Here is a 24159-nt window from a genome sequence, read left to right as displayed (position 1 = left end):
TCCCAGCAACAGTGATTGAAGAGGCCATGTTTCTTCCATTGTATGACTTTGGCTCCTTTGTCCAATATCAGCTGGCTGTAGGCCTGTGGATTTATTTCTGGATCTTCTATCCTATTCCATTGGTCTTCGGGTCTGTTTTTGTGTCAGTACCATGCTGTCTTTGTTATTATAGCTCTATAGTAGAATTTGAAGTTCGGCATGGATATCCCTCCCTTGTTGTGTTTATTCCCTAGAATTGTTTTGGCTATTCTAGGTCTTTTGTTGTTCCATATGAATTTTTGAACTGTTTTCTGTATTTCAGTGATGAATGTCATTGGGATTTTGATAGTAATTGCATCAAATTTGTATATTAATTTTGGCAGTATTACCATTTTCACTATATTAAGTCTGCCTATCCAAGAGCATGGGAGGTCTTTCCATTTCCTAGTGTCTACAGCAATTTTTTTTAACTTTTTATAGTTTTCATTAAATAGTTCTTTTACATCTTTGGTTAGGTTAATTCCTAAATATTTTATTTTTGGGGAGGTTATTGTGAATGGGGTTGCTTCCTTTATTTCCCTCTCTGCTTGTACATTATCAGTGTACAGGAAGGTAACTGATTTTTGTGGGTTGATTTTGTATACTGCTACTTTGCCGAAATGATTTATGATTTCTAAGAGTTTGGGGATGGAGTTTTTGGGATCGTGAAGGTATAGTATCATGTCATCTGCAAAAAGGGATAGTTTAACTTCTTCTTTCCCTATGTGGATCCCTTTAATGTCTTTTTCTTGCCTTATTGTCCTGGCTAAGGGTTCCAGGACTATATTGAAGAGGAGTGGAGACAGTGGGCATCCTTGTCTTATTCCTGATTTTAGGAGAATTGGTTGTAGCTTTTCCCCATTAAGTATAATATTGGCTATTGTTCTGTAATAAATGGCTTTTATTGTTTTAGGAAATGTTCCTTCTATTCCTATTTTCTCCAGAGTTTTTAGCATGAATGAATGTTGAAATTTATCAAAGGCCTTTTCTGCATCTGTGGAGATAATCATGTGATTCTTGACCTTGGCTCTTTTGATGTGTTGGATTACATTTATTGACTTACATATGTTAAGCCATCCCTGCATCTCTGGGATGAAGCCTACCTGGTCATAGTGTATGATTTTTTTTTTTATGTGTTTCTGGATTCGGTTAGTTAGAATCTTGTTAGGAATCTTGGGCTGGAAAGGTGGCTCAGTGGTAGAGTGCTTGCCTTGCATGCATGAGGCCCTAGGTTTGATTCCTCAGCACCGCATAAGCAAAAAGAAAAAAGCCGGAAGTGGCGCTGTGGCTCAAATGGTAGAGCGTTAGCCTTGAGCTGAAGAGCTGAGGGACAGCGCGCAGGCTCAGAGTTCAGGCCCATGACTGGACCCCCCCCCCCAAAAAAAAAAAAGAATCTTTGCATCTGTGTTCATCAAAGAAATTGGCCTGTAATTCTCTTTTTTGGCTGGGTCTTTGCCTGGTTTGGGGATGAGTGTGATATTGGCTTTGTAGAATGAGTTTGGGATAGCTCCCTCCTTCTCTGTTTCTCTGAAGAGCTTGAGGAGTATGGGTATTAGTTCTTCTTTAAAGAACTGTGAATCCATCTGGTCCTGGGCTTTTTTTTTTTTTTTTCATGTTTTTCAAATACTTTATATGGTAAAAATACAGCAAAAATAGCTATTTTGTTCAAAGATGAAAATATATACTGGTATGGTTACAGTTCTAAAGATGTTGGGTAGTGTGCGTTGACTTCAGCCATAGCCTCTGCACCCTCAGTCATTTATCAAAGCTAAAATCATGCTGTAAAGATACATGAAGAAGTAGAGCAAGTGGAAACCGAGCTTGATCATTGCCTCTTTCATATGTGACTTTAGCTGCCCTCGGTTGTGTATCTCTGTTGGGTCAAACACTCCCATGTTACCACTTGGCACCATAATGAACCGATAAACATTCCAAGTGGCAACAGGTAGATTGAGAAGGAAGATGAACCAGTGCAGTGAAACAAGCATTAACACAGTGACAATGGTGTGGCCAATCAACTCTGGAGCTACCCACTTGTTTAATTTTGAGCAACATGATCTAGCATTAATATAATCACATTCTAAATCAGACAATGTAATTATGAAGTAGATGGAGAGGAAGATGAGTGCGTAGCAATCTAGGAGAGAGAAGACGAACACGACCGCCTCCATCCTCCGCCGCCGCCGCTCCTCCCTGGGCTTTTTTTGTTGTTGGAAGACTTTTGATTGCTTCCTGTATCTCGTTGTAGGATATTGGCTTATTTAATTGATTTACTTTTACTTTGCTCAGTTTGGACAATTGTATTTCTCTAAAAATGCATCCATTTCTGCCAGGTTTTCTTCCTTTAGAGAGTATAACTTTTGAAAGTAGTCCGTTAACATTGTTTGGATATCTTGGGTACCTGTTGTGATTTTTCCTGTGGCAACCCTAATCCTGTTAATATGGGTTTCCTCTCTTCTTTTTTTAATTATTCTTGACAATGGTCCATCAATTTTATTTATTTTTTCAAAGAACCAGCTTTTTGTTTGGTTAATTTTGGCTATGGTTTTCTGATTTTCTAATTGATTAATCTCTGCTCTTAATTTGGTTATCTGACTCCATCTAGTAAATTTAGATTCCATTTTTTCATGTTTTTCTAGCTGTTTTAATTGCAACATGAGATTATTTACTTGGTCAGTCTCTATTTTCTTGATGTGGACACTGAGGGCAATAAATTTGCCCCTCAGGACTGCTTTTGCTGTGTCCCACAAGTTTCTTTGCCAGGTGTTTTCATTTGCATTGAGTTGTAGGAAATTTTTTATTTCTTCTTTGATCTCTTCCATTACTCAGGCATTGCTAAGAAGTGTGCTGTTCAATTTCCATGTATTAGAGAAATTTCTGTGGTATGCTTTGTTATTGAGAGCTAGCTTGATTCCACTGTGGTCAGATAAGATACAGGGGATTATGTCAATCCCCTTGTATTTGCTTAAGTTCCTTGCTTGAACTATGATATGGTCTATTTTGGAGAAAGTTCCATGAGCTGCTGAGAAGAATGTGTACTGTGTTGTTTTAGGGTAAAATACTTAGTAGATGTCAGTTAATTCCGCTTGAAGTATGGCCTCACTTAATTCGGTAGCTTCTTTGCCAATCCTCTGCTTAGTAGACCTGTCCTTTGGTGAGGGTGGGGTGGTAAAGTCTCCTAGTATTATCGTATTGGGATCTATTTTATTCTGTAAGTTTGAGAGTATTTGCTTAACACATCTGGGTACACCAATGTTTGGGGCATATAAGTTGATGATGGTAATATCCTCCTCTTGGATTGTTCCCTGTATTAACATGTAGTGTCCGTCCTTGTCTTTTTGTATTGATTTTAATGAAAAGTTTATTTTGTCAGCTATCAGGATAGCTACACCTGCTTTCTTACTGGTGGCATTTGATTGGTAGATCCTTTCCAACCCTTTACTCTGAGTTTGTATGTTTGGCTGAGAGGTGGGTCTCCTGAAGGCAACAGATGGATGGGTCGTGTTTTCTGATCCAATCTGCAGTTCTTTTTCTTTTGATTGGTGAATTAAGCCCATTAATATTAAGAGATAATATAGAGAGATGCATGGTGGTCCCTGTCATTCCCTGTTTTCCTCAGTTTTTCTTCTTTCCTTTCCTCCTGTGCTTGCTCAGTTAGACTTTGATTAATGCCTCTCTGGGTGCAGGTCTCAGTTCCTGGTTGCTTTCTTCAGGTTGTGTCCCCCCTCTTAGTATTGTTTGTAATGCTGGCTTAATGTTTATGTATTCATTTAGTTTTTCTTTGCTATTAAAAATTTTCAGCTCTCCATCGAATGTGAATGCTAGCTTTGCCGGGTATATCAATCTTGGTTGGCAGTTATTGGCTCTCAGGACTCGTATGGCTTTCTCAGGCCTTTCTTGCATTCAGTGTTTGTGTGGAGAGATCTGCAGTGATTTTAATTTTTTTTCCATTGTAGTATAGCTCCTTCTTCATTTTTGCTGCATGCAAGATTGTTTCCTTATTATTCAGATCTATCATTTTTGCTATAATGCGTCTAGAAGTGTTTCTCCTGGGATCTTGCTTGCTAGGTGTTCTATCTGCTTCTGTTATATAGGTAAGATGTTCTTTTTTGAGATGGGGAAAATTTTTTTACCGATTATCTTGTTGAATAGGTGTTGCATTCCCTTGCTTTGATTTCCTCACCTTTGTCCACTCCAATTATATGAAGGTTAAATTTTTTGGCACTATCTGCTTGCTCTTGAATTTCCCTTTGGCATAATTTGAGTGATTTTTCCATATCTGTCATTTTTTGGTCCAGTTGATGTATTCTGTCTTCCGTATCTGACACTCTACATTCCATTTCATTCACTCTGTTAACTGTGGCTTCCATTGTGGTTTGCATAGAGAACATGGACTCCTTTATGGATTCGATGTTGGTTCTCAAAGTACTGATCTCACCTCTTAATGAGGTATGTACTGCCTTTATTTTGGTATTTATCTCACTTCTTAGTGAGGTATGTACTGCCTCTATTTTTGTGTGTACCTTGTGTTTGAGATCCTGCATCTCTTTCGATAGTTCACCCTTGTGTTTTTTCCATTTCTGGTCTATTTCTTTCTTTATTTCTTGAGTCATTGCCTGCAGCATTCGTTGGATGTAGCTTTTGTCTTCCATTCTTGCTTTGCTCCCACTGGGGCTCTCCCCTGGGTGGCGGCTGGATATTGGGGATAGCTTGCTATCCTGGGTGTTGATAAACCTTGTAAGTTTTCTCTGTGATTTTTGCATCGCTCCAGAGATTTTTAACAGGAATGGATGTTGGATTTTGTCCAAGGCTTTTTCTAAATCTCATTGAGATGATCATATGTTTCTTGTCTCTGGCTCTGTTGTATGCTGTCTTACATTTATAGATATACTTATGTTAAACAGGCTTGCATGTCTGGGATAAAACCCACTTGATCATGTTTGATTTTCTTTTTTGATTAGTTGCTGAATTGTTTGCCAATTTAATTTTCTTTCTGGTCGTGGGGTTTGTCTGGACGCTGTCAGAGCTTATTTTTTGTTCAAGGTGAGCAATCTACCACTTAAGTCTCAGAGCTACTTGTGGAGTTTTTTGAATAGTTTATTCGAGATGAGTCTCACAAAATTTCCTGCCTGGGCTGGCTCTCAACCGCAATTTTCAGCTCTCAGCCTACTGAGTAGCTAGGATTACAGTTGTGAACTTTCAGCACATGGCTTCTTGGCTATTTTTTTTTTTTTGCGGGTTGTGGGCCTGAACTCTGGGCCTGGGCGCTGTCCCTCAGCTCTTCAGCTCAAGGCTAGTGCTCTACCACTTGAGCCACAGCCCTACGTCCAGCTTTTTCTATTTATGTGGTGCTGAGGAATCAAACATAGGGCCTCATGCATGCAAGGCAAGCACTCTATCACTCAGCCACTTACCAGCTAGCAATTGTTTTATATGGAACCAAGTCAAACACTGTGCCTACTATACTAGTAGGCTGCTACTGAACTCTCTACTGGCTTTGCCTTCATCATGAAGCTTCAGCTACTTAAGTTTTTCTTTTTTGTACTTCTAACCTTACTCCATTTTTTTTTCCCTCTGAAGTTCAACTCACTGTTTTACTGAGGATCCCTATACGTAACTCAGGCTGGCCTTTAACTCACAATCATTGTTCCTAAACCGGAATCTTTTTTCCTTTGCCAGTCATGGGGCTTGAACTCAGGGCTTGGGTTCTTTTGCTCAACTAGTGCTCAACAACCTTGAACCATACTGCCACATTTGATTTCCTGGAAGTTAACTGGGGATAAGTCATGGGCTTTTTTGTCTGGGCTGGCCTCAAACCACAATCCTCAGTTCTCAGCCTCCTCAGTAGCTAGCATTACAGGCATGAGCCACCAATGACTGGCTTGAAATTAAACATTTTTATTCCTGAATCTTCCCATGGCTGGATCACGGAAGCTCATCTTTTCAAAAAGAATAACCTCCAGCACTATTCAATGCAGCGCCTGGTCCAGTCCAATCTAACTAGTTGTTTTTAACTTCTTTTGCTCAAGGCTAGCACTCTACCATTTGAGCCACAGTCCATTGCTGCACTTTCACCCCTTACCCCTCGAGTTCTCTACCCTATTAATTAGCAACCTGCCATCTACTAACTGTAGATATAATATGATTTGACTTGTATGTGTCAATCTTGGATTAGATCTCTGTAATTGAAATGATTAAAAAACAGAACTCATACCTATACCCCCACCATGATGTGATAGAGCCAGTTCCTCCACCAGACTCTATCATGCTGCTTGAACTTCTAGCTTTCAAAACTACAGGCAAGGTAAACAGCCTTTCTTTATTAAATAAGTAGCCTGTAATGTTCTGCTAAGCCGCAGGAATGACCTGAAAATAGAATTTTCAGACTTGATATATGTAGCTGTGAAGTGAGGGTTGACAACACAGTCTGTTGTTTCAGATGCTTTTCTTTTTTTGGGGGGGGGGGGGGGAATACGGTCGTGGGGCCTGAACTCCGGGCCTGGGCACTGACCCTCAGCTCTTCAGCTCAAGGCTAGCCCTCTACCACTTGAGCCACAGCGCCACTTCCGGCTTTTTTCTTTTTATGTGGTGCTGAGGAATCGAACCCAGGGCCTCATGCAAGGCAAGCGCTCTATCACTGAGCCACCTTCCCAGCCCCTGCTTTTCTTTTTTCCTTCAACATATTTAGTACAGTGAGCTAAGTTTCACAGATATCTGAGGATTCTGCCAGGGTGTCCTGCTATTCTGAACAGCAAGATCCCATCCAGGGACTACAGCAAACAATTGCTGTCCACCAGAATCAGAGACCAGGATTTAACATCTATACAATAGTGGGAGGTGCATTAACAACTCCCAAGTATAACTTTTTGAGTTTTTTGTTTTTTTTTTTTGTCAATTGTGAGGCTTGAACTCTGGAACTGGGTGCTGTCCCCCAGCTCTTCAGTCCAAGGCTAGCGCTACACCACTTGAGCTACAGCACCACTTCCGGTTTTCTGGTGGTTAATTGGAGATTAGTCTCACAGATTTTTCCTGAGTGGGCTGGCTTTGAACCGCAATCTTCAGATCTTAGCCTCCTCAGCTATGATTACAGCCATGAATCACTGGTACCACCTGGCATAACCTATTGACTGTACTGGGGTTTGAATTTAGGGCTTTGAACTTGCTAGGCAGGCACTCTACAACTTGGCCCACAACCCCAGTTTTTTGGGCTTTTTGCTTTGGCCATTTTTTGAGATAAGCTCTGGTCCTCCTCCATACATACATACACACACACTCACGCGCATGTGTGCACGCACTTCCCACATAGATGTGATGATGGCATAGACCACCATACCTGGATTTTTTTTTTTGTTGGTCATGGGCTTGAACTCTGGGCCTGGGTGCTGTCCCTGAGTTCTTCAGCTCAAGGTTAGCGCTCTACCACTTTAGCCACAGCACCACTTCCAAGATCTTATTGCTGTTGAGAAGTCTCACTTTTTGCTTAGGCTGGTCTCAAACCACAATCCTGCTGTCCATTTTCCAAGTAGCTGGGATTGCGTAAGCCACTGTGCCCAGACATACTTTGATAATTCCCATTTACAAATTTACAATTACAGGGCTGGGAAGGTGGCTCAGTGGTAGAGCACTTGCCTTTGAGGCCCTGGGTTCGATTCCTCAGCACCACATAAGCAGAAAAAAAAAGGCCTGAAGTGGTGCTGTGGCTCAAGTGGTAGAGCACTTGCCTTGAGCTGAGGGACAGTGCCCAGGCCCAGAGTTCAGGCCCCACGACCGCGTCAAAAAAAAAAATTACAATTATGCCAGGTGCTTTGAACATTTTAATATAATAGCCCAAAGACTCATGACAGATACTAAAGAAGACATAGCTTAAGTGGTAGAACACCTAACAAGCTTAAAGCAGAGTAAAAAACCCTACTGTAAACAAAAACAAAAACATGGTAGATAGATGGGCATGGGAGTAAAAATGAAAGCACCTGCAGCACAGCAGTACTCAGTAGATACTACGTTGAAAATGACTGCAGCACAGTTGTACTCAGCAGACACCATGTTGAAAATGAATTATAAAACTTGCAGTATAGAGACAGAAGGGAAAAACTGGGAGAGCAAAGATACTGTCCATAAAGGAATATACTTATCAGAAGCTTAGTGTTGGGACCTGTTTTGAAAATAAAGTATCTTGAAATGAGAAAAAAGATACTCATTACCTGACTTATGAAACAGTAACCCCTTTGTAATTATCTTCATAGTAACACTTAAAACAGGCTTTTTAAAAATTAAAGCACATTTCCCTCCCCAAAATCTAGCATATACTATACACAGTAACTACTTGGCATTGAAACAGTTCCCTGGGAGTAAACTTGGTTTCTTTCCAGTCTAATACCAGTATCAGTTGTCTTGCTATAAAAATTTTACACTGGGGGGAGGAGAGGGCTGGGAAGGTGGCTCAGTGGTAGAGCGCTTGCCTTGCATGCATGAGGCCCTGGGTTTGATTCCTCAGCACCACATAAGCAAAAAGAAAAAAGCTGGAAGTGGCTCTGTGGCTCAAGTGGTAGAGTGCTAGCCTTGAGCTGAAGAGCTGAGGGACAGCGCCCAGGCCCAGAGTTCAGGCCCCACGACCGACAAAAAAACAAATAAATTTTACACTCATGTGGATGTATGCCACTGACATATCACCTATCTATACCTGCTCATCTTCCTGATGGTAATAATACCTTACCTTTACTGGGGACTACTATATTTTTGATATTCACAATATTTCTTACAATTTTGAACACTGTTAGGCCCAAAAAATTAAAGTCAAAGCTGGGTCCTGGTGGCTCATGCCTGTAATCCTAACTATTCAGCAGGCTGAGATCTGAGAATCACTGTTGAAACCAGCTTGGGTAGGAAGGTCTGTGAGACTCTTATCTCCAATTAACCACCAAAAGCCAAAAGCAGAGCTGTGACTCAAGCATTAGAACACTACCCTTGAGCAAAAAATATCAGGGACAGTTCAAGCCCTAGGACTGGCATACACACACAAAAAATAAAGTTTTCCAAGAATAAAAATGTTACTGCCTCCAGAGTGAGCAGTTATTATTGGCAACATACATTATGTACTAACTGAATTAATCTATGTAATTTGAGGGTACGGATGGGAGGGAGAAAATAGGGCGAAAAATGGAACATATGATATTAGTCAAGAAACATTGTACTCATAACCTAACTTATGAAACTGCAACCTGTTTGTACAACGACGCTTAAAAATTTTTTGTTTCAGCCGAGTACTGGTGGCTCACACCTGTAATCCTAGCTACTCAGGAAGCTGAGATCTGAAGATCGTGGTTCAAAGCCAGCCTGGGCAGTAAAGCCCATGAGTTTCTTTTTTTTTTTGTCAGTCATGGGGCTTGAACTCTGGGCCTGGGCACTGTCCCTGTGCTCTTCAGCTCAAGGTAAGCGCTCTACCACTTGAGCCACAGTGCCACTTCCAGTTTTCTAATGGTTTATTGGAGTCTCTTGGACTTTCCTGCCCGGGCTGGCTTTGAACCTCAATCCTCAAATCTCAGCCTCCTGAATAGCTAGGATTACAGGTGGGAGCCACCGGCGCCCGGCTCATGAGTCTCTTATCTCCAATTAACCACCAGAAAACCAGAAGTGGCACTGTGGCCCAAGTGGTAGAGCACTAGCTTTGAACTGAAGAGCTGAGGGACAGTGCCCAGGCCAGAGTTCAAGCCCCACGATCAATCCCCGACCCCACCCCCCACAAAAATTGTTTCCTCCCAATTCAGAGCAAGTTTTTAGTAACTGCTACTTAAGGAATTAGTAAAATTTGCCAGGTGCTAGTGGCTCATGCTCATAATCCTAGCTACTCAGGCAGCTGAGATCTGAGGATCAAAGCCAGCCCAGACAGGTAAGTCTGTGAAGCTCTTCCCTCCAGTTAACCACCAGAAGACCAAAAGGAGAGCTGTGGCTCAAAGTGGTACAATACTAGCCTTGAGCAAAAGACATCAGGGATAGTGACTAGGCCCCAAGTTCAAATCCCATGAACAAACAAACAAAAACAACCTATCAGGAACTGGAAGATTTACTGTGTAAGTGGGGGGTTGGGGTCCTGGTTCTGAACTCATGGTCTGGCCATTGTCCCTGAGCTTTTGTGCTCAAGGATAGAGCTCTACCACTTGAGCTACAGCTCCACCTCCAGTTTTGGTGATTAAGTAGAGAGAAGAGTCTGAGGAATTTCATGCCTGAGCCTTGAATCATGATTCTCACATCTTAGCCTTCTGAGTAGCACCTGACTATCATAACTCTAAAAGCAAAATTTGTTATTTTCTCAGTATTTGCTGAGTAGGCAGAAGGATTCTATCTCAGTTTTAGAGGGAACAAATTGATTAAATAAATTTAAAGAAAGAGCCCAAGTTGTGAGGAAGACATATATTTCCCTTCAGAAAAAAATCAAAGCCAGAATGTTTAGGTATTTGTATCTCCCCCACTTAGAAACCTTCCCTCCATATCACTGTATCATAGAACCCCTGTAGAAGGACAGAGGTAGAAACTAGATAACACATGGGAGGAAATTTCAAAGTGTTTACACCTTAGCCTGGCCTATGAAGGAAAATCTTAACTCGAGGGCCAATCCAAATCTACATTCTCCAAGACAGCCAAAGATGTATTTGTGCTTCAAGGCTAAGGGCCTAGGGTCATATACCACAGGACACAATCCCACTATACTTCCTAGGACAGGCTTCCTATCTATCTCTTGGGTTAGTCACATGGATAGAAAATCACACTTGTCCTTTCAAATGATGAAATTCAAATTCATCAGGTGTATTCCTTCCTTTTCCTTCTACATAAGTGTTCTTACCCTATAACACTTTCTATGTTCTTTAAGCTGTGTTCAAAAACTATAAAATTGGGACTGGGATATAGCTCAGTGGCAAAGCACTTGCCTAGCAAATGCACCGTCCTGGGTTTGCTCCCCAGTACCAAAAAACAAAAACAAAAAAACTCTTGGGGCTGGGGATGTGACCTAGTGGTAGAGTGCTTGCCTGGCACGCATGAGGACCTGCGCTTGATTACTCAGTACCACATACACACGAAAAGCCAGAAGTGGCGCTGTGGCTCAGGTGGTAAGAGGGCTAACTTTGAACAAAAGCAGCTCAGGGACAGTGCCCAGGTCCTAAGTTCAAGCCCCAGGACTGGCAAAAAATAAAATAAAATACAAAAAAAAAAACCCACAAAAAACAAACCCAAACCAAAACCCCTATAAAATTGAAATTAACATGAATTGTTAAAATACAAGTAACATGGTACACCAAACACAATATGAGGTAGTCAACAATGTGGCCTGCACCCTGCCCTGCTGCAACCTCCCAGCTAGTGGCCTGCTTAGGTGGCCCTGCAGACACCTGCAAAGCCACAACACAATTCTATGGTTCTCATGGTCTCACAGCCACACGTGAAACAGCAAGCTAGGCTGTCCTCTCCTAAAGAAGCCCAGCTATCTTCTGCAATATAATTTCTGGGCAGATCTAGCCCCTGGACAGGTGGAATTTTTCTGGGAATGTTTTCCCCTCAAGGAACAAAGTGATATCTGGAGATTAATATTGAAAACTGCGCTTGGTCTGGATATCATCAAGAATCTGCTGCAGCTCCTCATCTTCAAATCGTCCCTCTAGGCTGCAAGAACAAGACAAGTGATTTAGTAACTGGCAATTTTCACACATTTTTATTTGAGGCATGCATCTCTTTGACCATTTACATTTCATATGTACTTCTTTTCTACTCTTCCTTTACTAAAAACATGCAAAATGTTCAAATATAAAAGATACAAAGATTTTACAACCCCACTCAGTTTAGATAACCCTTTCTTGCCCTTTCCTTCCTGCTGGTATTACACTCTCATTTTTTTCTCCCGTCACATCTGGCACTCTACCACTGAGCCATACCTCTAGTCCCTAGATTTCTTTAATAACTAAAATAGGAACCATTGATAGTCCAGTCCAATATTTCCTTTGCCTAGAACCCATCCTAAATTATTTCCGTACATATTTTATATTTATATATCTATATAGAGAGATATGGTTACTTATGGATTACTTAGGGATACAATATATTATGGATACTGTGTATATATATATATATATATATATATACGTATATTATATATAGTATACAAACTATATATACATATATAGTATCCATAACTAATATACACGCTATATTTTTATGAGAAATAATATAAGTCATGGAGGCTCACATCTATAATCACTACTAGTTGGAAGGCAGAGACCAGATTGCTGTTTGAGGCTAGCCCTGACAAAGTTTTCAAGACTCCATCTCAAATAATAAAAAAAAAAGTAGGTGTGGTGGCCAAAGTAGTTGTGGTGGCCTACCTAAAAGCATAGATGTGAGATACTATTAAAAATAAATCAGCTGGAGCTGGGCGCTGGTGGCTCACACATGTAATAATCCTAGCTACTCAGGAGGTTAAGATCTGAGGATTACGGTTCAAAGCCAGCCTGGGCAGGATAGTCTGTGAGACTCTCATCTCCAGTAAACCACTAGAAAACCGGAATTGGTGCTGTGGCTCAAGTGGTAGAGTGCTTGCCTTGAGCTGAAGAGTGCAGGGACAGCGCCCAAGCCCAGAGTTCAAGCCCCACTACATACACACACACACACACACACACACACACACACAGACACAGACAGACAGACAGACAGACAGACAGACAGACAGACACACACACACACACACACACACACAGAACTATACAACTTGTGTAGGAATAGGAGGGAAAAATGGAGGAAAGGGGTGACATTATCCAAAATGAAATGTACTCATTACCTGACTCATGTAATTGTAATCCCTATGTGCATGACCTTTATAGTAACAATAAAGTCATGGTGCTTGGCCCCCCCCCCCTTTTTTTTCAGGTGCTTCAGAATCCAACCAAAGTACCTCTTGCATGCTAGTGGGACTATGTACCCAGCTCCCTGTTTTTCTATCTTGTTATATCACTCGGTGTGGTATAAAATCATCATTATCATACACTGTTAAAAAAGGAATTCTTCGGCTTAGAATGTACCTTGGTAAAGTGCTTACCTAGCATGCATGAAGCCCTGGGTTCAATTCCTCTTCCTCAGTACCATATAAACAGAAAAAGCTGGAAGTGGCACTGTGGCTCTAGTGGTAGAGTGCTGGCTTTGAGCAAAAGCAGCTCAAAACAGTGCCCAGGCCCAGAACTGGCCTCAAAAAAATTTTTTTTAAATAACCAAGGAATTTTTATTCTATGTTAGCACATAATGTATCTAATACTACATACAAGTCTGATCATAACTGGTACTCACCTGGGGATCAGAGCTTTGGACTCCTCAGCAGTCTCTGGGCAAAGGTTGGCCAAACAGGCCAACTCAAACTTATGTAGCTTTTTTTGGAGAAGCAAGCTGATTATAAGGGAAGAAAGAAATCAAAGTATGTTCATCAGGAAAAAAGACCAAATATCTACCAATGAAGAAGAAAACAAAAGCATTTTTTCTTTTTTTCTTTTTGTTTTTTTTTTGGGGGGGTCCAGTCGTGGGGCCTGAACTCTGGGCCTGGGCGCTGTCCCTCAGCTCTTCAGCTCAAGGCTAGCACTCTACCACTTGAGCCACAGCACCACTTCCGGCTTTTTTCTTATGTGGTGCTGAGGAATCGAACCCAGGACCTTGAGCATGCAAGGCAAGTGCTCTACCACTGAGCCACCTTCCCAGCCCCCAAAAGCATTTTTTCAATCTTTAATTTGGGCATTTTGAGTTGTAGAATCCCACTTTCAAATCTCTTCTTGTGGGCTGGGAAGGTGGCTCAGTGGTAGAGCGCTCGCCTTGCATGCTTGAGGCCCTGGGTTCGATTCCTCAGCACCACATAAGCAGGAAAAAAAAAGCCGGAAGTGGCGCTGTGGCTCAAGTGGTAGAGCGCTAGCCTTGAGCTGAAGAGCTGAGGGACAGTGCCTAGTCCGAGTTCAGGCCCCACGACTGGACCAAAAAAAAAAAAAAAAAAAAAAAAAAAATCAAATCTCTTCCTGTGTCCATCTTCCAAAGAAAAATTCTGAGTGTAGGTGGATGAGGAAGAATCCAACAGAGACAAGGAAACTAAAGAGAGCATACTATGGTGGAAAAGCATATGCCATCCAGCTTGTGAAAATCTCCTACAATCTCAAAGACTATACAACCTTTCCTAGAGGAACTAACTTTGTTGTTCTCTGCTGTTACGCTTCCTCAACCTTGCTCACTTTATATCATACACATGGGGCTGGCTGTCCCAAACTACTAAGTACTCTGACATGGGATTCTGTTTTCCACATTGTACAACAGAGCTCATTATGTTTTGGTTCTGAGGTTCAGGGCTGGATCTATTAAGAATTTCTAGCAGCTGTGGTGGTGCATGCTTGTAATCAAAGAGGAGGATGAATTAGGAGGATCACAAATTTGAGATCAGCCTGGGCAACCCCTTGCTGGGCACCAGTGGCTCATGCTTTGTAATCTTAGCTACTCAAGAGGCTGAAAGCTGAGGTTTTGGAAGAAAGCCAGCCCAAGGATTAAAGTCTGTGAGACTCTTATCTCCAATTAACCACCAGAAAACTGGAAGTGGCTTTGTGGCTCAAAATGGTAGAGTGCTAGCTTTGAACACAAAAGCTCAGGGTTGGTACCCAGGCTCTGAGTTCAAAGCCCCATGACCAAGAAAAGAAAAAGAAAGAAAAGAAAGAAAAGAAAAGCTCAGGGACAGAACCCAGGCCTTGAGTTCAGGTCCTACGACTGGCACACACACAATTTTTGTTTTCATATGTACATTGGTGGCTCTCTGCCATAACTCTAGCTATACAATAGGATGTCAAGACTCTAGTCTGGGCAAAAAAATTTGCAATACACTTGAGGTACAGTAGGAGCCATGAGCAAAAAAGCAAAGTGAGTGCTTCCCTGAGCAAAAAACCCCAGTATTGGTACAATCAAAATTTCTATTTTCTTAGAGTGATGGTACACATCTGTAACCCCAGCATTTGGGAGGCAGAGGCAGTGGTAACAAAAGTTTAACACTGGTCTGGGACACACAGTGAGAGCCAGCTTAAAAAAAGTGTCAAAAGGGAATTTTGTCCTTATTTAAGCTGGGGGTAGTGGTGCTGAGGACTGGACATGATAAGCAAGTACTCTGCCATAGAAACATTTCTTTAACTGCCAATTAAAAAAAAGTGTTGAAAATGAACTATACAACTTATAGGTGGATGGGAGGGACAAACTGGGAAAGAGTGAGGGAAAGGATGACATTATAAAAAAAGAAATGTACTCAGGGTGGAGATGTGGCTTAGTGGCAGAGTGCTTGCCTAGCATGCATGAAACCCTGGGTTGAATTCTATACTACCACATAAACAGAAAAGGCCAGAAGTGGCACTGTGGCTCAAGTGGTAGAATGCTAGCCTTGAGCAAAAGCTCAGGAACCGTGCTCAGGCCCTAAGCGCTTTTGCTCAAGGGTAGCACTCTACCACTTTGCGCCACATCTCCACTTTGGCTTTTCTGGCAGTTAACTGGAGATAAGAGTCTCAAAGGGCTTCCCTGTCCCAGCTGGCTTTGTACTTCAATCCTCAGATCTCAGCCTCCTGAGCAGCCAGGATTACAGGTGTGAGCCACCAGCACCTGTCAAGAAAGGTACTCCTTACCTGACTTACTCTGTCCATTGCCTTTATAATAACTAAAAAAAAAAAAAGTGTTGCCAGATGGCGGTGACTCACTCCTGTAATCCAAGCTACTTAAGAAACTGAAATCTTAGGATCACAGTCTGAAGCCAGCCTAGTCAGAAAAGTTCATGACCATGGGCTGGGAAGGTGGCTCAGTGGTAGAGCACTTGCCTTGCATGCATGAGGCCCTGGGTTCGATTCCACAGCACCACATAAGCAAAAAGAAAAAAGCCGGAAGTGGCACTGTGTCTCAAGTGGTAGAGAGCTAGCCTTGAGCTGATGAGCTGAGGGACAGAGCCCAGGCCCAGAGTTCAGGCCCCACGACCGGACCCAAAAAAAGAAAAGAAAAGTTCATGACATGTGAGCCACCAGCACCTGTCAAGAAAGGTACTCCTTACCTGACTTACTCTGTCCATTGCCTTTATAATAACTAAAAAAAAAGTGTTGCCAGATGGCGGTGACTCACTCCTGTAATCCAAGCTACTTAAGAAGCTGAAATCTTAGGATCACAGTTTGAAACCAGCCTAGTCAGAAAAGTTCATGACACTCATCTCCAATTAATCACCAAAAATCAGTAACATTAGCCTTGAGCATGAAAGCTCAGGGATATCACCCATTTTTTAAGTTTAAGCACCAGCCAGGACTGGAACAAAAAAAAGGGAGGGGGGGTGTTGACACTGACCAAGAAGTATTGTGCTTATAATTTGACTTATAGCATTGTAACCCTTTGTACAACTATACAATAGTGTCTGTACTGAAGCTTGAACTCAAGGAAGATAGAATTATAGGCATGAGCTGGCTGTCCATGGTTGTTTATTTATTTTGATGCCAGTCCTGGGACTTAAACACAGAGACTGGGCACTGTCACTGAGCATTTCTGCTCAAGGGTACACTACTTGAACCACAGTTCTGCTTCTGGCTTTTTGGATGTTAATTAGAGATAAGTCTCCTGGACTTTCTTGCTTGGGCTGGCTTTTAACTATAATCCTTTGATCTTAGCCTCCTGAGCAGCTAGGATTACAGGTCTGAGTCACTAGTGCCCAGCTTCATTTTTTTTTTTTTTTTTGGTCGATCATGGGCCCTGAACTCTAGGCCTGGGTGCTGTTCCTCAGCTCTTCAGCTCAAGGTTAGAGCTCGACCACTTGAGCCACAGCACCACTTCCAGCTTTTTCTGCTTATGTGGTGTTAGGAATGGAACCCAGGGCTCATGCAGGCAAGGCAAGCACTCTATCACTGAGCCACCTTCCCAGCCCTCCAGCTTCAATTTTTTTTTTTTTTTTGGTCATGGGGACTGAACTCTGGACCCCAGGGTTCATGCATGCAAGGCAAGCACTCTATCACTGAGCCACCTTCCCAGCCCTCCAGCTTCAATTTTTTTTTTTTTTTTGGTTGGTCATGGGGACTGAACTCTGGGCCTGGGTACTGTCCCTCATCTCTTCATCTCAAGGCTGAAGGTAGCACAAGGCTACTACCACTTTGAGCCACAGTGCTACTTCTGGTTTTCTGGTGATTAATTGGAGGTAAGAGTCTCACAGACTTTCCTGTCCAGGCTGGCTTTGAACGGCAATCCTCAGTTCTCAGTCTCCTGAGTAGCCAAGATTATAGTCATGAGCCACCAGGGCCTGGCTCCCTCCAATTTTTTTGGGGGGGTCTGGTTGTGGGGCCTGAACTCTGGGCCTGGGCGCTGTCCCTCAGCTCTTCAGCTCAAGGCTAGCGCTCTACCACTTGAGCCATAGCACCACTTCCAGCTTTTTTTCTTTTTGCTTATGTGGTGCTGAGGAATTGAACCCAGGGTCGCATGCATGCAAGGCAAGTGCTCTACCACTGAGCCACCTTCCCAGCCCCCTCCCTCCAACAAAAACATTTTACTTGGGAAAGGAATAAGAGAACCACCACCTACTTCAGATACCCAAAATCTGGATTAGTAAAAACTTTATTTTTGTACCTACCTACGGACACTAGCAATGGTCTCTCTGTTTTTGAAACGACTGAAACGAGCTGTGTAGTTTAAAGTTTTCATGAAGACCTCTGAGAGTTCCTGTTCATCCTCTGCACTCTCATTTTGTTGCTTTCGATGCTCCAGAAGCATATGAACTTCTGAATTTAGAAGTGTCTCAGCTGTTTCAAACTCTGTGAGAAACACAATTATCAGAAAATAGTCTTCCTTCAAAATCAGCTTCTAAATGTTCAATTTACATTGAATATTTCTCTGCTTCTGCAGAAACCCAGGTGTAGTTTACTACACATCTCTGCTTTTACCCATACTTGTTCACCACACACAAGAGTAATCAAATTCATGATATAGTAAAATTTTAACGCCAAAGATTCTGACCTAGATACATCTTAATTAGAACAGTTATCTATTTCAAATTTGTGTACCAACATGGGTTTATTATGTTTAGCTCCACTTTTTAACAGGTCCTGGGGCTTGAACTCAGGGTCAGGATGCTGTTTCTGAGTCTCTTTTGCTCAAGGCTAGCACTCTACCACTTGGGCCACAGCATCACTTCCTGTTTTTTTCTGAGTAGTTTTTTTTTTTTTTTGGGGGGGGGGTGTCCGGTTGTGGGGCCTGAACTCTGGGCCTGGGCGCTGTCCCTCAGCTCTTCAGCTCAAGGCTAGCACTCCACCACTTGAGCCACAGCACAACCTCTGGCCTTTTTCCTTTTGCTTATGTGGTACTGAGGAATCGAACCCAGGGCCTCATGCATGCAAGGCAAGCGCTCTACCACTGAGCCAACTTCCCAGCCCTTTTCTGAGTAGTTTATTGGAGATGAGTCTCAAGTCACAGACTTTCCTGCCCGAGCTGGCTTTAAAATGTGATCTTCAGAACTCAAAGTCCTGAGTAGCTAGGACTACAGGTGTGAGCCATCAGCACCTGGCTCTTAATTTCTTTAATATAGTTGTTTTTAACTGTGCACAGATGAACAGTATTATTATGGGGCAAATATGTTCAAATATGTTCTAAAGGCATTTAGAAGCTTTCAGTCAACACATCAATTTTTCTCATCTCTCAACAAATAGCATACATGTGCAAACATCAGTCATATTTACTTCCTATACAGCAAAAGTTTACCTAATTTTTTCAGTATTCACTGTTGCTCTATATGTCTCTGCATATTCCAATATTTAAAAATACATAATAGTGGGCAGGGATGTAGCTCAGTGGCAAAGCACTTGCCTGGCAAGTGCAATGTTCTGGGTTTGATCCCCAGTACCAAAAAAGAAAAGGCAAAAAAAAAAAAAAAAGTTAAATACATAGTAGCTAGGCTCACGCCTAGCAACTTGGTAAGATCAGAGACTAGAGGTTCAAAGCCTGTCACAAAAACTCAGTAACAGGGCTGGGAAGGTGGCTCAGTGGTAGAGTGCTTGCCTTGCATGCGTGAGGCCCTGGGTTTGATTCCTCAGCACCACATAAGCAGAAAAAGCCGGAAGCGGCACTGTGGCTCAAGTGGTAGAGCGCTAGCCTTGAGCTGAAGAGCTGAGGGACAGTGCCCAGGCCCAGAGTTCAAGCCCTACGACCTAAACAAAAAACTCAGTAATAGTGCCCAGGCCCTGAATTAAAGTCCTAGGATCAGCGCGCGCGCACACAGTAGTAATATATAATAAGCCTTTTCTTGGGGGCTCCCTCCCTCGGCATCATCACCCTGGCTTTACACCACCAGGAGGTTCTGCAGGAGGCAGAGCTGGGTTAGCTCACCCCAGACGCTTCCCGAAGCCACGACTTGCTGGCTATTTATTTGAACTAGCTTGTCTGCCCAGGACTTCGCGGCTACTTAACAGGCAATACGCCGCTCAGGTGAGCGAGGGCCCGGCCAGGCCGCCCAGGACCGCGGCGCGGAATACAGCTTCCGCCGGGCCGCCTGCGTCCCCCGTGGGCCTGGTCCGCCCGGCACAGCCCGCCCGGCCCCACGCCGCGGCCCGTAATGCAGTCCTGGCCGCACCTTTAGGGAAGATGAGCTGGGAGGCATCTTCTTCCACGTCGCCCGCTCGAGGATCGTTGCCGCCAGCCGCCATCGCTCCACTCCGCGTCGCCCGAGTAGCCGGCGCAAGCAGAAGGCGAGGCTACCGCGCCGGAAGAGGTGGAGCCCGCAGGACGGGCGGGGCCGGAAGCTCCGGGGAGGCAGTGGGTGACAGCCCGGGCGCGGGGGGAAACTGGCATCCCTGTCATCTCTCCTTCCCCGAACGCCCTCGCCAAGCCCTGGGACGGGCTTACTTAGTTGGAAAAAAAGTATTAGGTGAGGAAAAAGCTGAGTTACTGACATAAGAAGGGTTATTGAGGAGCTGGGAAGGTGGCTCAGTGGTAGAGCGCTTGCCTTGCATGCCTGAGGCCCTGGGTTCGATTCCTCAGCACCACTTAAGCAAAAAGAAAAAAGCCGGAAGTGGCGCTGTAGCTCAAGTGGTAGAGCACTAGCCTTGAGCTGAAGAGCTGAGGGACAGCGCCCAGGCCCAGAGTTCAGGCCCACGACTGACCAAAAAAAAAAAAAAAGAACAGTGGTAAGCAGCTGTATTAGTGAAAATGAACTATTATGAAACATGATTTAATTTTTCTCCAGTGCTGCTAATTGGACATAAAGCAATTCTGTTTTCTATGTCCCCTAAGCTTTTTGAAACGGGGTTTTGGATCTGGGACTCATGATCCTTCTGAGAATTGGGATTACAGTACACCAACATACCCAACCAAAATACTTGATATCTGATGGTTCGCTTATTTTCAGGCACCCTACCACCTGAGCCACACCTCCAACCCCCTATTTTTTTAGACTTGTAAACATAATTCTCACAAAATTAATTGCTGCCTCTATGTATCTGTAGAAGGAATGTACTGGGTAAAATAATATAAGCAAGACAAGATGATACATGGGAGACAAAAATGGGGATCACTGTCTCTGACGCCCTCCTGGACAAAAGCACTAGACCCTTACCTGAAAAACATACTAAAAAAAAGCAGAGGGAGCCAGGTGCCAGTGGTTACACCTGAAATCCTAGTTACTCATTGGCTGAGTTCTGAGGATTGCATTTCAAAACCAGCCTGGGCAGGAAAGACCACATGAGACTCTTCAATTAACCACCAACTGGAAGTGGTGCTGTGGCTCAAGTGGTAGAGTGCTTGCCTTGAGCTGAAGAGCGCAGGGACAGTGCCCAGGCTCAGAGTTCAAGCACCACAACCAACAAAAAACAAGAGCCACTGCTGGACGCCGGTGGCTTACACTTGTAATCCTAGCTACTCAGGAGGTGGAGATCTGAGGATCACAGTTCAAAGCCAGCCCTGGCCGGAAAGTCTGTGAGACTCTTATCTCCAATATACCACTAGAAAACCAGAAGTGGCGCTGTGACTCAAGCGGTAGAGCACTTGCCTTGAGCTCAAGAGCTGAGGGACAGCACCCAAGCCCAGAGTTCAAGCCCCACGACCAACAGAAAAACAAACAAAAAACAAGAGCCAACCCACTAGGCCAAAGCAGGAACTTTTAAACAATACACTTTGAAGAGGTGTCTCAAAAGAAATATACTCATGACCTATGAAACTGTAACCCCTATCTACATAACAATTAAAAAATACATTAAAATAGTTAAAGAAAAGGAGTAGAGTGCTTATCTCCCAAATGTAAGGCTTTAAGTTTGGTTAATACACATACTTCCAGTTTACGATAATCTGCAAATTTCTAAAATTCATCATTTTCTTTGAAAAATTACAGATAAATGTTATCAAAGAAATTAACAGACAGAAGCTGGGCACCAGAGGCTCATACCTGTAATTCTAGCTACTCAGGGGCTGAGATCTGAGGATTGCTGTTCAAAGCCAGCCTGGACAGGAAACTCCATGAGCCTTATCTCCAATAAACCACCAGTAAACCGGAAGTGGCGCTATGACTCAAATAGTAGCGTGCTAGCCTCGAGCTGAAGAGCTGAGGGACAGCGCCCAGGCCCAGAGTTCAAGCTCCACAACTGACAAAATAAAAATAAAAAAATTAACAGGTGATTGTGTTATAGTTACATGTTATCATGTCTCACTGGTTACTAATGCAGTCTGTATCCTAAGTGGAAAGACAAAATAGATACAAAAGATGTCTAGCAGAGCCCTTGAGATCCAGGTATGAAAACCTCAAAACTTAGGCTAAGAGGTCTGGTTTTTTGTTGTTTTGGGTTGTGGGGCTTGAACTCTACCAGCACTCTTGAGCACTTGAGCAACAGCACTTCTGGTTTTCTGGTAGTTAATTGAAGATAAGAGTCTCATGGAATTTCCTGCCCAGGTTAGCTTTGATCCATGATCCTCAGATCTCAGCCTCCTGAGTGGCTAGGATTACAGGCATGAGCCACTAAGTATCCAGCAGAGTTGGGGACTTTTATCTGGACTGTGGCAGTGTGACCTCTTGAGATGGCTCACCCACCTTGTAGTGCTGTTCCATCAGAGCACTCACTTCTGCATCTCAGATCTCCTTCCTTAAGGTTATATCCTTCTTGCTTCAGCACTCATGTCATAGGAAGCCTGGCCTGACTAAAGGCAAGTACCACCCAGAGCAGTTTCAGAGGGTTGAACACTTGCTTGGTTATTCCATCTGGATGGTTTCAGATGACCCGAGCCATCTGGCAATTACCTGTGTGCTTGTATATAGGCAAAGAATTCAAACTAAAACCCCTTTGTACAACTACTTAAAAAACAAAAAATTCCCAGGGGCTGGGAAGGTGGCACAGTGGTAGAGTGCTTGCCTTGCATACATGAGGCCCTGGGTTTGATTCCTCAGCACCACATAAGCAAAAAGAAAAAAGCCGGAAGTGGCACTGTGGCTCAAGTGGTAGAGTGCTAGCCTTGAGCTGAAGAGCTGAGGGACAGAACCTAGACCCAGAGTTCAGGCCCCATGACTGGACCCCCCCCCCCAAAAAAAAAAAAAAAAAGAAAAAGAAAAAAAATTCCCAACAGGCTTGGAAATTTGCAGCCTTGTCATTAGGTGAGAAATTGAGTAGTGAGACACTTTTATAGATGGCTGGACAAAGATTGTCTATGAGGCCTGTTGTAAGGCCTGCGAAGATTCCAGTTGCCTTGGAGCCAGGGTAGGATCAATGAATGGCCATGCTAGAGTGCACAGAGACATCTCATTAGAGCAGGGACTTGGGTGTCCAGGTGTATCTAAGACCACTTCCCTCCATTTCCCAAAGCCAGTTTTGAAAACAGTTTTTAAATTGCCTTGGCATACAGAACCTATATGGACAAAAAGGGAAACAGCACCTGGCATTATTCTCAGTCAGCTCTTTCAACCAAACACTAAATAGTTCTTCAAAGCCGGACCCTCAAGCTAAAACCACAAACCCCACAGTGGTCTGGAAGCAACTTTAAAGAACCTCCCAATTTTCACAAAAATTAGCCATGTTCATCATCTTTACAATAAGTAAAATAAAATTAGCACACTAACCTCTAGCTGGACCACTTGTTTCACATTTGGGAGAACAGAGATGGCTAAAACACCAATTGTTTTTATCTGCTCTCTACACCTCCAATAAATGAGGACATTTCATGCTTAAATCTAACAGTAAGCACTGCTATAGGTAAGGAATGTAATAAACATCAATGTCCCCTAAAGAAAAACTTCCTTTTCATGCATAACCAAAATCAGGTGTCACCTATTTCCACAATTATCCTAGCCAGGTGTTTTACCAAGAGTGAGAACTTCAGAATCATGTTAAAAAATTCACCCCCGTAACCAGGTGTCAGTGGCTCATACCTGTTATCCTAGCGCAGGAGGCTGAGCTCTAAAGATCACAGTTCAAAGCCAGCCTCAGCTAGGAAGCCTGTGAAACTCTTATCTCCAATTAACCACCAGAAAACCTTAAGTGGTACTGCAGCTCAAAGTGGTAGAGCACTACCCTTGAGCCAAAGAGCTCAGGGACAATGTCCAGGCTCTGAGTTCAAGCCCAAAATATAAAAATCACCCCCTAACTTATAAAATGGTAAATGTACAGATGTACACCATCTTAATTAAAAATCATTCCTGAGGGGCTGGGAGTGTGGTACAGTCCTTGTCTAGCATGTATGAAGCCCTGAGTTCAATTCCTCAGTACCACATACACAGAAAAAGCCGGAAGTGGTGCTGTGGCTCAAGTGGTAGAGTGCTTGCCTTGAGCTAAAGAAGCAAAAGAGAGAGAGAGAAAAATAATTCCTGTTGGGCACACCTGGCTCACGACTATAATCCTAGCTATTCAGAAGGCAGAGATCATGGTTCAAAGCCAACCCAGGCAGAAAAGTCCATGAAACTCTTATCTCCAATTAATCACCAAAAAGCTAGAAGTAGAGCTGTGGCTTAGGTGGTAGAGTCTCAGCCTGAGAGGAAAAGCTAAGGGATAGCACCTAGGCTTTGAGTTCAAGCCCTGGTACCTGCACCCTTTCCCCTATTAAAAAAAAAAAAAAAAAAAAAACTCTCAGAAGGTTGACAGCCTCATTATATAATATTGAACTTCCATTCTGGAAAAA

At 43.1% G+C, this 24159-nt stretch overlaps 1 protein-coding gene and 1 pseudogene across 1 annotated transcript; both read right to left on the bottom strand.

The window, feature by feature from the left end:
- Positions 1–1668: 1668 nt before the first annotated feature.
- On the bottom strand, positions 1669–2206 carry LOC138804990 (protein cornichon homolog 4 pseudogene; annotated as a pseudogene).
- A 5574-nt stretch (positions 2207–7780) lies between these two features.
- Positions 7781–19758, bottom strand: Polr2d (RNA polymerase II subunit D). Its single transcript, XM_069989488.1, has 4 exons — positions 19640–19758; positions 17648–17828; positions 13342–13437; positions 7781–11670 (listed from the first exon to the last, which is right to left on the bottom strand). Exons 1-4 carry the CDS (start codon positions 19710–19712, stop codon positions 11592–11594), a joined length of 429 nt encoding a protein of 142 aa, XP_069845589.1. The 5' UTR covers positions 19713–19758; the 3' UTR covers positions 7781–11591.
- Between the last annotated feature and the right edge of the window lie 4401 nt (positions 19759–24159).

Source organism: Dipodomys merriami, unplaced genomic scaffold (assembly GCF_024711535.1).
Source record: "Dipodomys merriami isolate MVZ:Mamm:240054 unplaced genomic scaffold, mDipMer1.0.p SCAF_38, whole genome shotgun sequence".
Classification (NCBI taxonomy): domain Eukaryota; kingdom Metazoa; phylum Chordata; class Mammalia; order Rodentia; family Heteromyidae; genus Dipodomys; species Dipodomys merriami.
This window is presented reverse-complemented; position numbering and strand designations above follow the sequence as displayed.

What these genes read in the sequence shown, in the direction of transcription:
- Polr2d (XM_069989488.1), bottom strand. Translation starts at nt 19,712, where the DNA reads ATGGCGGCTGGCGGCAACGATCCTCGAGCGGGCGACGTGGAAGAAGAT. An exon ending in ACCATTGCTAGTGTCCGTAG is followed by an intron (nt 13,438 to 17,647) that starts GTAGGTACAAAA and finishes CCTTATAATCAG; the next exon opens with CTTGCTTCTCCAAAAAAAGC. An exon ending in TCCAAAGCTCTGATCCCCAG is followed by an intron (nt 11,671 to 13,341) that starts GTGAGTACCAGT and finishes TTGTTCTTGCAG; the next exon opens with CCTAGAGGGACGATTTGAAG.